This window comes from Artibeus jamaicensis, unplaced genomic scaffold, assembly GCF_021234435.1.
Source record: "Artibeus jamaicensis isolate MK-2021 breed Jamaican fruit bat unplaced genomic scaffold, CSHL_Jam_final contig_415, whole genome shotgun sequence".
Classification (NCBI taxonomy): domain Eukaryota; kingdom Metazoa; phylum Chordata; class Mammalia; order Chiroptera; family Phyllostomidae; genus Artibeus; species Artibeus jamaicensis.
Genome location: NW_026521823.1, coordinates 41,821,198 through 41,837,449, shown reverse-complemented (window position 1 = coordinate 41,837,449; position 16,252 = coordinate 41,821,198). Strand labels below are relative to the sequence as shown.

Genomic DNA, 16,252 nt, shown 5'->3' with positions numbered 1-16,252 from the left:
CCCTGCAGGCGAAAAGCCTCTGCCTGCTCCGTCCCTGAGACGGGCATCTGAATGAATCCAGCCACAGAATCCAGAGGCGGGCAGGCTACCCCTGCCTTCTCCAGCACACGGGTGATGATCTATGTTTGTGGTAGGGATGAGTTTCACTTGCAGAGATGGGTTAAAGTCTCCGAGTTTTCAATAAACATTTCGATTATGTTCAATCAAATTTCAGGCCTTAGGAAACAAATTCAGTGGTTAATTTGGCTGATGACACAAAGACTGTTCTGTGTCGTCTGCAACTCAACGCATGTAGAAGGAATGGAAGCAAACTCGAAACTCATTCATACATTCATACACACAGGTGCCTTAGAATCCTCCGACTACAGGGGCTGTTTTAGAGACACCATTTCCGCCAATTTAAGAGTCCCAGGACTAGCCCTGGCCAGAGTGGCTCAGTGGACCGAGCGCAGGCCTGTGACCCAAAGGTCATCAGTTTGATTCCCAGTCAGAGAACATGCCTGGGTTGCAGGCCAGGTCCCCAGTAGGGGGTGCATGAGAGGCAACCACACATGGATGTTTCTCTCCCTCTTTCTCCTTCCTCTCTCCAAAAATAAATAAAATCTTCAAAACTAAAAATCTTCCAGGGAGAAAAAGAGTTCCAGGACTAGTTACACATACCAAGTTCTGGTGTCTCTTAGTGTGTTCAGATTTTACATACTGGAGTGCTGGCTTTGGGGGGGGGGGGGGGGGGCTGTAAGGCAGTGGTTTTTAACAGGCTTGTGAAGCAAGAATTTTAAAAACATGCAACGCCCCCCTATTTAGGGGCACTGACCTCTTTCCCTTTCACTGTCAAATTTTAAAAAGAAACAGCCAATAGTAGGCATCTTGTGAGTAAATCAAACACTTATTTTTTTGTCGGAGCACCAAAAAATATGTTTTTGGTGTGCCACTGGATGTCAGCAACGCACACATGTGCCAGGAGACAAGAGGCTGAGCCGCCGCATGGGGACAGGGCAGTGGCCGCACCTTGAGCAGGTCGAAGACGTCATCGGCGTCCAGGCGGTAGTCGCAGAGGCGGTGCAGGATCTGCACCCGCGTGCGCAGGGGCAGCTCGTGGAAGCCGGCTTCTCTCAGCGGGTTGGGCTTCCCTTCCTCCAGCTCCCAGCGGTAGTTGATGATGTCCTCCAGGTAGCTGTGGAAGGTCTGGGGCCTGGCAGGCCGGCCCCAGCACAGAAACACGTTACTATAAAACACGGGGGCAGGGGGTGGGGGTCGCACATGGCAAGGAGTGGGCTGAGGGGCGGGGCTCGCACAGGAAGCAGAGGAGGACAGGCCGGCAGTGGAGGGTCTGCCAGCCCCTCACACGACTGGCAGTGTCCCACCACCTGCCGGGACCTCACGCTGTCAGACCCTGTTAGGAGTCTCTCTCAGAACAGGTTGTTTAACTTTAAGCCATGAACAGCCCATGCTGGTGGAACAGGTCCCGTCTCACTCATCGACGGTACAGACTGGAAAGCTGCGGCCCACAATCCACCACTGCACGCACAGCTGGAGAGACGGCACGGTTAGGACGGAGCTGGGCCGCCTCACCCAGCTCCCCTCTGTCTCAGGTTGTCATGCAAAGGTGGAGAGGACTCCTCCGGACACGACCGTCCGCTCCAGTGTGCAACTATCATTTTCTATCGTGTTACACGCAAGTGTTAGGCCATGTGACGAAACACTATAGTCCAAATTTTGAAAACAGTTTTTTCGTGGAGAACAATTAAGACAGCTTGATGGCAACTTACATGTTTCTGTATCAGAATTTAACAATTCTACAAGTGCACTTGGGCAGACACCAAAAACACGCCTACTGTATGACTTAATGTTGAATTGTTAGATGGCTACTCTACACCTCAGACAATGGTTCCAATATAAAATCTAATGCCTGATTTAAACATTTCTAAGTCCACATGTCTCACAAGAGTTTCATGTGAACACAGATTAGAAAGAGGCCTGCTGCCATGCTGACTTGTGACCTTAGGTGGTTGTATTGGTTATATTGGTGGGAAAGTCAGAGGAACCGATCATGGAAAAAAATCAAACGGCCCCAGGCAAACAAAACACATTCTTCTTTGGCAGAGAGAGACAACCATTTCTTTACAACTGGGGGAAACGTGGGTGTCAGTTCTCAGAAAGCCAAGGCCTGGGGGGCAGAGGGGCTCCCTCATGCCTGCGAGGCTGGCACCGCCCTGCAGGAGAGAGGAGCTGGACCAGGAGTCATTCAAACTGCTGGGGAACGCAGAGTGTGGCAATGATCAATTGGAACATAAAATGCAATGCTTTTAAACAACTGGTTGTTGGTAAGGAGGAGAGGAAAGTGATGGTATCTCTCTGGTAATAAACCCCTGTACCCACCACATGGTCTGCAGCATCTGTGAGGCATTCACTGTACAAGGCGTGTCTGCCTGCGGTTTATAAAGCACAGTGTGGACACAGAGGCAGAAGACAGGCTGGTCCCAGCCCCAGAGCACAGGCTCCCTCCACTCCCCCCAGCGAGGGGCAGGGCACAAGGCACCCGTCGGTGATCTCTCCGTCAGGTAGCCCAGAACCCTGCCCTTCTCAGAGGGCCCCTGCAAGGCGCCTCTCCAGCGACCCCGCCTCCCCTCCTACAGCCTGGCTGCGAGCAGTTTCCTGGCCTGTCCTCTCCAGCCCAACACCTGCACAATGAATCCTACAAAACATCACCGAAATGAAAAGAGGGTAAAGAAACAGATATGTATCATGTTCAAGGACTGGAAAATTCAATTATTTGTTCAAAGTGTCCGTCCTCTCTAGTCGGGTTTTTGTTTTTAGGAGAAATTTTTCAGGAAAAAAGCTACGCAGGAGCTGCCCTGATACTGAGGCCCCAAATCGCCGTGTAAATGCCCTTCCGAGGAGGGGGTGGCACCGGACCTGGTGGCCCAGAATGGGCTGGCCTTCCCATCACGGGGCCAGGCAGGCTGCTGATGGCAAAGCCACGTGAAGGAACAGTTGGCCTGGAGACATCTCTACTGGCACCTCATCACCGAGGCCACCCGGCACAACAAGTTCCCGCACAAAATAAATAAAGCCAAGCCAAGCCTGTTATTTACTGTGTCAAGTCCAGCAGGATGATGCTTAACACTGTAGCCACAGGGGAGGCTGACGACCACAACGCAGCAGGAGGGGCTTCGTGAACACGGAGTCAGACGATGTGGGTCCTCACAGGCAAAGCCCTCGAGCAGGTGACACCCACAGTCCCTTTCCTTCTGAGACACAGATTCTGTCATGAAGACCAATCTGAGATCTGAAAACCGTTTTAAAGCAGAGGTCCACATACTCAATTCAGGAAGTCCATGAACTTGGTTGAGAAAATACTAATTTTCATCTTAACTAAACTCTAAAATGTCCTGTTCAATTCAATTAAGTATGTAGGCAACAAAATACAGTAATTTTACTAGTATGTGTATTTTTCATCAAAAGACACCAGATAAGCCGTGACTGGTAGAACTCAGTGGGTCGGGCATCACCCTGCAAAGTGGAAGGTTAGATTCGATTCCAGGCCAGAGCACATGCCTGGACTGCAAGTTCGGTCCCCGGGCGGGGCCGTGGGAGAGACAGCCGACTGACGTTGCTCTCACACATCACTGTTTCTCTCCCTCGCTATCTCTCTAAAAACAGATAAATAAAATCTTTACAAATTTTTCTGATACTTTCATATCCCATTACAGATATTTTATCTTCACATTAACATTTATAATCATCAATACCTATTAAGATAACCTTGCGAAATCAGGTTTGCTGGTAGAGCACGTTATTTCATAGTTCACAAGAAAGCCCATTACTGTGTCACAATTTTGTTACCTGGACGTTTTTTGCCTCGGCCGGGCTCTGCCATAACAGTGCCGTGACGCTGCGCCTCGCTCTCCGGCGGCGCACAGACACTGCTGCAGGGCCCACGGGTGCCACGCACACGCCAGCGCTGCTGGTCTCGAGAGAACCAGTTTCTCTCACCGGCATCCCTCCTCTGATTCATTTCCCACATGGGGCTGGGCTCCGAGCCAGAGGTCTGGCCGGCCGGGGGCCCGACCTGTCCTCTGTCAGTGACCAGCTGTGACCCATGTGGCCTCAGGTGAGTCACTCAACCCCCAAGCCTGGGATGCTCCCCCGACAGGTGGGTGAGCACATGTGCCGGGCCTGCTACCAGGCAGAGAGGCCCTGGGAGGCAGCCAGCGCAGCCCGAGAACAGCAAGGGCCTGGCCGGTGTGTGCACTGTCCCTCCGCGGACACGGGCTGCTGCCGCCCAGCAAGGAGCCCACGGCGCGGTGGAGAACATGGTGAAAAGACGACCTGGGCTGTGTGCTGGGTGCTGGTCACACCAACTAGTGGGACAAGGGTGGCAGCCTGTGTAATCCTCTGGAAAGCAGGGGCTGGGCACCTAGGGCCAAACCCAACTGAATGTGTCTTTTTACAGCTACAAATATAAAAGCCACTCTTGTTGAAATGACTGGGGGGAGCCCTGGTTGGTGCAGCTCAGTAGATTGAGCTCAAGACTGCGAACCAAATAAGTCCAGTTTGATTCCCAGTCAGGGCAGATGCCTGGGCTGCAGGCCAGTTGCCAGAAGGGGACACTTGAGAGGCAACCACACATTGATATTTCTCCCCCTCTCCCCTTCCCTTCCCCTCTAAAGATAAATCTAAAAAAAAAAAAAAAAGACTGGGGGAAACACTATGTCATGACTCGTGAAAATGACATAAAACTCCAACTGCAACATCCATCAAGTGCTGACGGGACACAGCCACACTGCGCTGAGGAAGCCCCGCCCACCAAGCCCCAAGCCCCACCCAGTCTGCCCGGCCTGTCCCCTGGCCCCAGAGAATGGAAGTCAGGAAGCTGCAGCAGCAGCGTTTTCTACACCCACACCAACCGATCAGCTGCTGGAGACTGCGCTGCGGCTTCCCCACACGCCCACATCTCCCCCTCACAGCAACTCAAGAGGGTGCCCTCACCGGTCCCATTTCACAGATGGGCAGGGGGAGCACAGAGACCTTCAGTGACTTCTTACTCCCCATAAAAGGCAACTCTGGGGGGTGGGGACGATGTGCGAGACTCATCTGTGCCCACCTCTCAGGATGGGCTGGAGTGACAGTAAAACCCCAGAGAGCACGAGTGGGCCCTGGCGGTGCACGCCCGCAGTCCCCCAGTGGGACTGGGTGACCACCGCCGTGGGTGACTCCCGGTCCTGGTGCTCCTCGCAGGCTCAGGCCTGCGGGCGTGAGCGCCCACCGAGCGCTGCAGCCAGTGAGGGGCCTGTTCCTGCGGGCACACCGCACAGCAGCAACCAGCTCCTGGAAGACGGGGCCCATTGACTCAGAACTGCGGTGCTACCAGTCCCAAAACACGATCACTCACAAATACCTCATTTCATGTGCACAGAACATTTTACACAAGTAGAAACCCTACACATTACGGATGAAAAATACTTTTTAAAAAATATTTTATTTATTTACTTTTAGAGAGAGGGGATGGGAAGGAGAAAGAGAGGGAAAGAAACATGAATGTGTGGTTGCCTCTCATGTGCCCCTACTGGGAACATGGCCTGCAACCCAGGCGAGTGCCCTGACTGGGAATCGAACCGGCGACCCTTTGCTTCACAGGCCTGTGCTCAATCCACTGAGCTACACCGACCAGGGTGAAAAATACTTTAAAAAGGAAAAAAACCCACACTGGTTTCTGCTGTGCCCTGCCATGTCACAGGTACGCTCTACAAAGCGTGGGTTGAGAATGGCTGGGACAAATCCCAGGCCTCGGGGCCCCGCCCCACCCCCCAAAGGGTCACGAGTGAGTATAGGGCTCCCTGGGCTCTGCTTGGTCCTCACACTTTCTTGCAGAAGCAGGAAAGTCACACTGCTGCTGGCAAAGTGAAGGCGAAGAACACCGTTCTCTCCTCATTTATAGCAAGCAATTAAAAATGTTTAACACTCAAGAAGGATCATTAAAAACAAAATTCAGGCAGCGGGGAGCACATGAGAGGCAACCATACATTAATATTTCTCTCCCTCTCTCTTTCCTTTCCCTTCTAAAGATAAATAAATAAAACTTTTTTAAAAAATTACCTTAAAAAAAAAAAGAAAATTAAGGGACTTCTGCCACGATGGAGGTGTAGGTGGAAGCACTGCACCTTCTCGCACAACTAAGTTTAAAAACAACAAAGTTTTAGCAACAAAACGCAGCCAAACCACAGAAAATTGAACTACATAGAAGTCTGACCACAACAAACCCTTCAGCCAAACCAGTAAGAGGGGCAGAGCCAGCAGCAGAGGGGGGTCGGGCAGGAAAGATCCACTGGAACGACCCAGGCGCGCTGGCAGCTGTAGGTGGATCCCAGGTGTGGAGTAGCAGGCGGACCCACTGAGGGCGCAAGGCGGTGGACTCACTGAGGGCTGACCAGTCACACATTCGAGCGCAGATAAACCGGTGAAGGAGCGAAGTGGTGAGACAGACCGTGCAGGCCCCAGTGGTGGAAAGTGGCAGAGGGCACCGCCACTGTCCCTCTCTGACCCCGCCCCACATACAGCATCACAAACCAGCGACCTGGGTAGCCCCGCCCTGGTGAACACCTCCTCATACCTAACAGGCGGGAACAGATCAAAACATGGCTCAAGAACAACTCAAAGCCCCAGAGGCAATATATCTAAGCGATGAAGAAATAGTCAAACTTTCAGATGCACAGTTCAAAACACTGGTGATCAGGATGCTCACAGAACAGGTTGGTTTTAGTCACAAATTAGAGAAACAAATGAAGGCTAAACTAATTGAAATGAATGGTAATGCACAGGAAACCAATAGTAATGGAAAGGAAACTGGGACTCAAATCAAGGGAGTGGACCAGAAGGAAGGAAAAAATGACCAAACAGAAAAGGGTGAAGAAACAAGAATTCAAAAAAATGAGGAGAGGCTTAGGAACCTCCAGGACATCTTTAAACATTCCAACATTCGAATTACAGGGGTACCAGAAGGGGAAGAGGAACAGTCACGAGTGGAAACGTTATTTGAACAAATAATAAAAGAGACTTCCCTGTTCTGGCAAAGGAAATAGACTTCCAGGAAATCCAGGAAGCTCAGAGAGTCCCAAAGAAGTTGGACTTAAGAAGGAACACACCAAGGCACATCATCATTACATTAGCCAAGATTCAAATGAAAGAGAATCCTAGAAGCAGCAAGAGATAAGGGGACTGTCACCTACAAAGGAGTTCCCATCAGATTGTCAGCAGATTTCTCAGAAGAGACCTTACAGGCAAGAAGGAGCTGGAAAGAAGTATTCCAAGTCATGAAATCCAAAGACCTACATCTGAGATTGCTCTATCCAGCAAACCTTTCATTTAGAATGGAAGGGCAGATAAAGTGCTTCTCAGATAAGATCAAATTCGAGGAGTTCATCATCACCAAGCCCTTATTATATGAAATGTTAAAGGGACTTACCTAAGAAAAAGATAAAAAAGATTAACACTGAAAGGACAGCAAACTCACAGTTATCAACAACCACACGTAAAACAAAAGCAAACTAAGAGGACAGCTAGATCAGGAGCAGAACCATAGAAACGAAGATCACATGGAGGGTTACCAACAGGGGAGTGGGAGGAGGAGAAGGGGGGAGAAAGCACAGAGAATAAGTAGCATAGACAGTAGGTAGAAAATAGATAGGGGGGAGGGCAAGAATAGTAGGGGAAATATAGAATCTAAAGAACTTGAGACACGTGGTCATAAACTAAAGGGGGGAATGGTGGGGGAGGGGTGTGAAGGATGAAGGGGGAAATAGAACAACTGTAGTGGCATAATCAATAAAATATATTTTAAAAAAAAGAAAAGAAAATTAACCCCTCATTTCAAAAGACAGCATCCAGGAGTCACTGCCACAGCACAGTGACAGAAAGAACCCAGCACTCGCAGAGGCTGGGGCAACACAGCAGGAAGCCGGGGGGGGGGGGGGGTCAGACAGCCTTTGCGCCCCTCCCAGGACGGCCCTGTGCCGCCGGCCACAGCAGGCGTGTGGAGAGGACAGAGGAGAACAGGTGACGGAATGAAGCAGGGCACCTGCATGTAACTGACCTCCTGACACGGCTCTAATGAGACAGACACTTTCTGAAATCTATCGACACCCTCTCTGGCTCTAGGACCCGTGGGTGGCACACCTCAACCTACGCCTCCTCTTCAAGGAGGGGTGCGGATTTCCACTCTAAGCCACACCGGGTGGCTTTTTAAAACTTCATTTCTTATACTGCCAAAATGCATTAATTTTATGCCAAGAGTGCAGAACATAAAAGGGTCTGACTTGCAGGCCTAAAATCCAGGTCGTATGACCCCGTCCCTTCCGATTCTCCTTAGTGTCTTGTCTTTAGGGCAGATGATGGGGAATCACTCATCTTCTCGTCAACTACGTGACCTGATAAAAAAACTTAAACTTTCAAATGTGTTTCCTTCCCCACAAAATGGCAACTTACTAATCTGTGGACTGACCTCCCTATCATTTATCACTTTATAAGGAAACTGGAAATATGAAACGAACCCAAGTGAAAATATGACAAGAAAAGATTACAAGTAAGCTAACATTATTCTGAAGAACATCTGTTATTTGCAAACTAGTCGTTTTTATAGAGGATACTATCAATGTAAGTCGATGCTTTCCCTGTAACTTAGAGCGGAGACTAATGCTAAAATGGGAAAAACAAAACTGTACTAACAACTGGTTATAGCCATTGAACCAAGGGGCAAACCAAAACTTCTTGTTGATAATTCTCTCCATATGTGATTATCCAAACACCAACTGGTTCTTGTCCAACAACCCAACCAGGTGACACACACAATCTGTGGCACACCATCAGTCACCACGCACACGTGACCAGATGCCAAGCTCACGACCCAACCAGTGTCACCGGTGCTGTGCTGGAGTCAGAGTCCGCAGCTTCCAGAAGCCTGCAGGGCGCGTTCTGCCTCCTGGTGGTCATGACCCTGCACACCCTCTCCTACAGGCTGAGCTGGGGGCCACATGGAGGAGGAACCAACTATGAGGGCTGACAGCAGCACCCAGCAAACTGCTGGCAAGAGCCCATGGGCCACAGTCCTACAAATGCAAGATCACAACCCAGCCTACAACCTGCATGAAGCCACACTCCTTCCTAACCAGTGCCACACCCCTGGCCACAGTCACTGAAAGCCCAGGACCCTGAGCAGAAGCACAAAGGAGCCACAGACAACTTCTGACCTACGAAACTGTGAGGTGACGTGTCTCTGAACTACCAAATCTGTGCAAGTCTGCAGTGCAGCAACGGAAAACACAGAGGTGGATGCTCCCCGGCCAGGCCCCGGGAGGAGCACAGTCCCCTCTGAGGCCCCACGCTGAACTCATACAGCTGGGCCGCACCCCGATTTCCGGCCTGCAGAACCTGGGCCCTCCCGGACTTCTGCTGTTTCTACCACACAAAGTTCCAAAGTGACCAGCTGCACGACAGTGGGTACCTCCTGCAGCGTGACGCAGGCTCAAGTGCAGATGCGGGGGCAGGGGGTGATGGCCCGAGGAAATCACAACAACCACTCAACACGTTCAGGTTCCTACACAGGACAGGTGCAAGGCAGACACAGAACATGTTCTACACCAAGAAGTACCTGAGGTATAAATGTGATTCCACTCTTTAATTCTCAGAAAGATTTCACATTTAGAGAGAGAGGAAGGGAGGGAAAAAGAGAGGGAGAGAAACATCAACATGTGGTTGCCTCTCTGGTGCCCCCTACTGGGGACCTGCCCATAATCCAGGCACATGGGAATCAAACCGGTTACTTCTGCTCAATCCACTGAGCCGCACCAGCCAGGGCATCACTCTTCTCTTAAGAGCAACAAAAATTATAATAGCCAAGAATGCGTGTGGCCTAAATAAATAAAGCTAAAAGTTTTTACTGAGTAAATATAAAGACCTTTAAAACAAGAGATCAAAAAGCAATCTCAGTATTGTAAAGACGCCCCTTTTATCCATATTAAGCCCAGGTTCATTTGACTATGAACAAAGGACACTTCTTACAGACATCACCCTTCTCTGGAAGACTGAACACGCAGGACGAGCTAAGACCAGTGGGAGCAGAGCCAGAGCTGCCCAACAGGGAGGCTCCAGGAACGCCCAAGGGTCCCAGATGCCCTGGTAGGCAGCATGAGGAATGCTGGGGCTGGAGGTGGCCAGTCCCCCAAGTCAGTGGGGGTCAGATCTTCAGAGGTTTTCTAAACACTACACGGTTTTAAGCACGAGATCTCCTTCTGAACGTCACCGCGAATCACGACTACGCAGCTCAGACTGACCCTGCGTCTGAGCCACGTGGGGCTTGATCCTCTGCGCCTGCCATCTGGGCTCTGCCTCGGGCAGTGAGCCCTCAACCATCACCTCACCGCCTGCAGGGCTTTGGCAGGTTCACTGCTCACTCATTCATTTACCTTTTTATCGGGCTTTACTGGTGCAGACAGTGAGAAAGCTCGCACGTGGTGGCCTGGGCCACAGGATCACCATCTCACGCAGGGTGTGCCGTGTGGACCCCAGAGCGCTCCCAACACGGTCTTGGGAGCCACAGCTGCGCCGTCCCTGCACAGCCACCCCCACCGGCACTCAGGGCTCTGTGCAGACCAAGAGCCTGGTCCAGCCAGCACCTGCCGCCAGCGGTCAGTCAGCTGCACTCCGAGGAGAGGCAGGGCAGCCTGGCAACTGCCCTGGAAGACCTGCCCCAGGCACCCCCTTCATCAGAGCAACCTCACTTCCGGGAGGAAGTGTTCTGGGAACAAAGGAGCCACCACTGAGGCATTCACCGAGTCCAAGGCCAGGGATCGTAACTGTTTTCAGCGGTTAGACACTGGCCAGAAACGTCCATCTACCAAATGGGACTTTTTAGATAACCCCATTTAAAGAAAATCCAGTTATAACGTGAAATTACAGACAACGTAACTATGTTGTGCTCAAACCACACAGGCCCCCAAGTCCCATCCCCAGAAGAGAGTGGGGGGGGGGGGTGTACGGAGAATGGCACCTCCATGTCTGAGTGGTGACTGGGGGACCCGCGGGTCTCGGCCTTTTGATTCAGTGTGGAAACGCATGGCAAGGAACACGGCGATCAAGCCAGGGTCAACGCAAGGGCCGGGGCGGGAACATGCTCCACACACCCGCAGAGGCATGGTCTCACCAGGCAGGTGACGCATGAGGGAGCCCGAGGCTCGGGTGGCGCGGCGTGAGAGAGCAACAGAAGCACAGCGGAGCCCGTCCGAATCTGCTCGGCTGCACTGCTGTAAGTAAAACTTGGGAAGGAAGGCACATCCCAAGCAGAAGAAACCCTTCACTCGCTTGTCAGCCGGGCGGCTCGTGGGGGCACACGAAGCCGCGCCCAGGGCTCAGGGACTGCCGGCGACCGAGTACCCTGCTACTTGGTGGCCGGGCCAGGTTGGACTCACGTGATGTCCCTGCGCTGGTAGCAGCCCTGCAGCAGACAGGTGATGAGGTCGCTGATGAAGTCGGCGTCGTCGTGGTGCAGCGCCGCCTCCAGCTCCTGCGGGGAGAGAGCTGGTGAGAGGCCGCAGGGTCCCCGCACACCTGGTGCCGCCCACCCAGGCCCCGTGTGCCCCCGGGTGCCCCCCACACCATAGAAACACGCACACACCTCTTCCTGACAATCAGCCTTCAGCTGACATAAACGTGCTTTGCTGCGAACATGGAGTCAGAAATTCGTTTACTCCACAGATTCACAACAGGTGACTGACTCACCTGGGACAACCTTAAGGAGCCCCTCTGTTTCAACCAGCACCGGCAGGGAGTCATTCGGCGGCTTGCACTCTAAGGACACCACCCACCCCTGTGGGGGGCCACACCTGTACCCAGCGGCCGCCCCAGGGAAACGAGGCGCCGCCTGGTAGGTGCGTGGGGCCGGCAATGGCTCTGAACCTGGACGGACAGGGCCTAGCAACAGGGTCCAGAAGGGACAGCAGGGACTTTAGGGCCCTGCTTCTCTGCTTGATCCCTGGGATAAACTGGCATTTTCTGGGGAGGGGTGGCTGAGCTCGGGGTGCGAGCAGCCTGTCCCCAGTCCCGCCTGGACCTGCCACGAAGCACACGCGGAGCCCGCGGAGCCGGTCCTGGGCACCGCAGCCCTCGGGCCAGTTCTCCCTTCGTTCCTCAAACTGCTCCGCCTGCAAACACTCCCTCTGAAACCTCACGGGACGGAGGACCGTCACACACACTAGCTGCTGCAAACAGAACACGAGCTGCCTCGAGGTGGTGCCACGAGAGAGGAAGCCTCTGTGGCCAGCACACCCTGGTGGCGGGGCCAGACCACAGGGCTCAACCTGACAACATGCTGCCTGCCTTGAGTACAAACTTGGAAATTATTAATACACCCGTAGCCGTGGTTCCTAGTCATTTATTAACTTACTGTTTTCTACATTCTAGTTAGTGATCATCCAGAAAAATAAACTCTACCAAGCAGAGATAACAAGGATTCTTTCATGGAGCATTTAGTGAGCACCCACCCTGTGTGTGAAATAATACAGTACTTCTCACGCATGGGAAGCTTAGCTGAGAAAGGAACATACAAAGACAGACAGACAGACAGACAGACAGGAATTAGCAGTGTTGTGGGAGTCGGGGAGAAAAAGATGATTCTGGCTTTTTCACAGAGACAGCGGGGGCACCTAAGGTGTAAGAGCCGTGACCTGACCACGGGACACCACAACAACACGCGAGTCCATGGTGGGGAGGGTGCGGGCTCAGGCTGAGAGCCAGCCTTTCCCTGGAGATACTGGGGATCCACCGGGGAGAGAGCACAGGGACTCTGAGGCTAATTATCCGTGTCTGCGCCTCAAAGACAAACCTCGGTGAACAGGGGGTGCGGTGGGGACAGAGGGCCCAGCCCAGGGGGAGGCTTCCTGGAAGAGAAAGGGCAGGGAGAGGGAGACGCCCAGGTCCGGCTGAATTCAGTGAGAGGCCAGGGCAAGATCCGAATGGCCCTACTTGAATTGAAGCCTTGTCGCCAGGCAAGCCCGACTGGAGTGAGCTGCAGTGTGACAGCAGCCGAACAAGCCAGTCCCTGAACACGCCAGGGCAGGTGGGCTCTCGCACCCTCCTCCCTCCACATAAAGGGGGAGGAGCCACGTCTGGTAAAGTCACCCTGCCATCCATCCCCGCTGCATGCGGTAAACGCTAGCCACCCCCGGACCCTGCCCACACAGCCGGGCCACACCGTGTCCTGTCCCTGAAAACCGTCCTCTACAAGCCACCTGCCAAGTCCCACCACAGCCGTCCTTCCCCATCGTGGGGAACCAGGGGCACAGTGTGACCCCTGACTACAGGCATGGGCGTGTGCACTGATGGATGCTTCCCAGTGTTTTCACAGAACACAAGCACCAGTGTGAATGGCAACCAGGGCCGCATCTGGAGAGAGGAGACCTGACCAGCTGTGCCGAGAGCAGGACGGCCAGAAGTCTGTGGCAGATCAGTGGGGAGGAGCGCGAGGACTCCGGGAAGCCACATGACAATCATACCACACAGCAAAATGAGAATGAACATTAACTTTTCACACTCCTAACCAAAAAAGTCAATCTTGCAAGAACAAGTTCAAACCTACACTAATTCTGTTTTTTCCCCACCTCCTGCCTCCCACCCAGACGCCTGCGCTGGCTGTGGCACAGATGCCAGCGGACATTAACCTTCCAGCAAAGTGAGCGCCAAGTCCTGGCCGCCAGGTCTCTGTCCGTAACGCTGTCCTCCGAGGAGGCAGAGAGAGACATGGTGGCAACCGTGTCAGGGAACAAGTGCCCTTCCCGGTTTCCTCCCTGGGTGGCCACAGCAGTCGGCCAAATAAACTAACCAACCACACACACGCGAGCGCACACTGCTCCTACTCTGCTCCAGACGACAGAGACACCAAGATGAGAAAGACCGTCCCGCACATTTATGGGCCAGTGGGGCGGGGGGGGGGGGGGGGGGCTGAGATGTAAGCTGGGCAGGGCACTTCCACATGGGTATTTTTGCGTTCACCACCGTCTCCCCAGCAACAGGCGCACTGCCTGGTGCAGAGCGGGTGTTCCCACAGCTCCCCAACACAACAGGAAAGGGCCACGCAACAGTGCAGTGAGGGCCTCAGTGGACACGCAAAGCAGCGCGGGCAGAGCTGCAGACATTGAGGGTGGCGGGGGGAGGAAGAGCACGTGGAGTCCCCGCAGGGCAAGCCCGCCCTGGACAGCCTTCTCTGAGAGCCTCGCGGGATCTGCTCTCATGGGTGGCAGCGGCGTCCGGGACAAGCGTGACCACCAGCAGTGTGACCATCAGCCGTGTGTTCTGACAGCAAACGCAGAAGATGGGAGGGGTCTGGCAGGCGGGACCCTGGGAGCAGCCGCAGGCCCCACAAGACTTCCTGAAGTCTTCAACAAGCGCCCCAAAAGTCACAGGCACACAGTCGGGGTGCCCCTCCAGAAGTCAGAAAAGCTGCAGTAACGCAGCAGCAACTGCAGAAAGAGAGGGAGAGGACCTGAGACACTCGGAAGATTACCTAACGCTGTTAAAGGGCAGAAGACGTAAATGCAACTGCCATCGGAAATGGCACGAGGCCACAGACTGAAGGATGACGTGTCCACACTCGCATCGCTAGTGATCACCATCTAATCGTGGGGCTGAAGCCCAGCGTCCCTGTCGCTGGGGCCTGCACCACTGCCCCGACCTGCGACCTGCTGGAAAGCACTGAAAAGCTGAGCTCGACCCCGACCCCCAGGAGCCCCCCACCATCTCAGCCCAGGGTCAGCCTCAGTGGTGAGGAGAGCAGGTCCCCTGCTCCTTACAGAAGAAAGTCACTACGACCAATAAATCTACTTAAAAACCAGGGAAACTATGAGGACATGTTGTGAAGTTTCTGGTCTAAGCCGTCGCCAAACAGCACCCCCTGTCGACATCCTTTTACGGCTGCCACTACACAGCCCAGCAGAATGACAGGCCACCGGGCATGAAGCCAGGTCTTCGATGACAAAACAAAAACCAAGGCTGACGAAGGTTAAGCGTGGCACGCCAAAAATAAAACAGCCTTAAATTTGAGGGTTACCACATTTTACTTATATGTAAACTATGAATTTTCAAGTTTAAAAATACTAACATTTTGTTAACCTGTGGCCGTTGGCACAAATCAAAATTAGTAAATCAGATCTACAGGTTCTTTTTGAGTTATCTTAAATGCACGCCTAAGCTGAGTTATTGATCTGTAACACATCTACAGCGAATCTAAGGACTGTTAACGTCTCCCATGGTGCTGGCAGGCAGAAGACTGGAGAGAAGCACTGATACGTGAAACACCCACAGACCGAGGACAAAATGTGTGATGAACCAAGAGTCACAACTAACTAATGAAATCTGTGCATCTAAGATTTAAAAAGGAAAAAAAGGTCGAGGTACTACATATTCTGCCCGACTCAGGACCAAGGCTTAGCTGGCGCACCAGCCCTGGTTTTCTTAACATTATCAACAGAAACTAGGGACTGACATCCCTTCCTTAATCTGAAAAAATGGTACAAACGTCCTGCCCAGCTGTGGTGGCTGGGCTAAGGGGCTGGGCAACGGCTCTCCCCAGGGAGCCAGCCTGGCCTGGCCGGGAGGCTGGTGCACAGACAGCTGCTGGGCCGGCTCGGTGAACAGGCAGGCGTGAACTGTCTCTCCAGTGACACGAGCACTGAGAGGAACTCTTGTGACCTTTGCAGACACTGCCCTGCAGTGCCTGATGGAACAGAGAAACTCCTCAGCAAGAAAATGGGTCTCAAAATAGGAAGCTGCTTTAAAAAGCGTACTTGTACAGTACTGTGTTTCCTAAATCAGAAGCTACCCACCAAAAACATAAGCATGCCCGGGGCAAGTCGTGAGGTGATGAAGTCACCAGTGAACTTGTGCAGATCAGTCCAGCCTGAGCTGAAGACGAGGCGGAGAGCCCAGGCGGGCACAGCCCCACTGCGCCCCACAGTGACCGACGGCCACCAGGCCACCAGCAATCGTGCTGAGCAGGGAAGCCAGCGGCACTAACGCAGGCAGGCCCCGGCTCACCGCCCCGTGCTGGGTACCGGTTAAGCACGTGACAGAAAGGCAGCACAGAAGAGGAACGGGAAGGCAATTCCCATCCTGCTGAACAAGAGAACTCACTGGTCAGTTGAGCATTTTCCACTCTGATGGGGAAAGAGCCAGGTCTGCAAGAAGCAGACGTCCTGGGGGATCCGTT

At 53.0% G+C, this 16,252-nt stretch overlaps 1 protein-coding gene across 3 annotated transcripts in view; it reads right to left on the bottom strand.

The window, feature by feature from the left end:
• The window catches only part of LOC119044377 (chromatin remodeling regulator CECR2), an 89,509-nt gene that overhangs the window by 23,515 nt on the left and 49,742 nt on the right, over positions 1-16,252 (bottom strand). For 2 of the 3 annotated variants that reach the window (XM_053665579.1, XM_037138679.2), the window contains exons 2-3: positions 11,463-11,557; positions 1,009-1,192 (exon numbers count right to left, since the gene is read on the bottom strand). In XM_053665579.1, the coding sequence (XP_053521554.1) occupies positions 1,009-1,192; positions 11,463-11,557 (279 nt within the window). Of the gene's footprint in view, positions 1-1,008; positions 1,193-11,462; positions 11,558-11,772; positions 12,314-16,252 lie in introns of those variants that run through there. The other variant, XM_037138680.2, reaches the window with a different exon arrangement.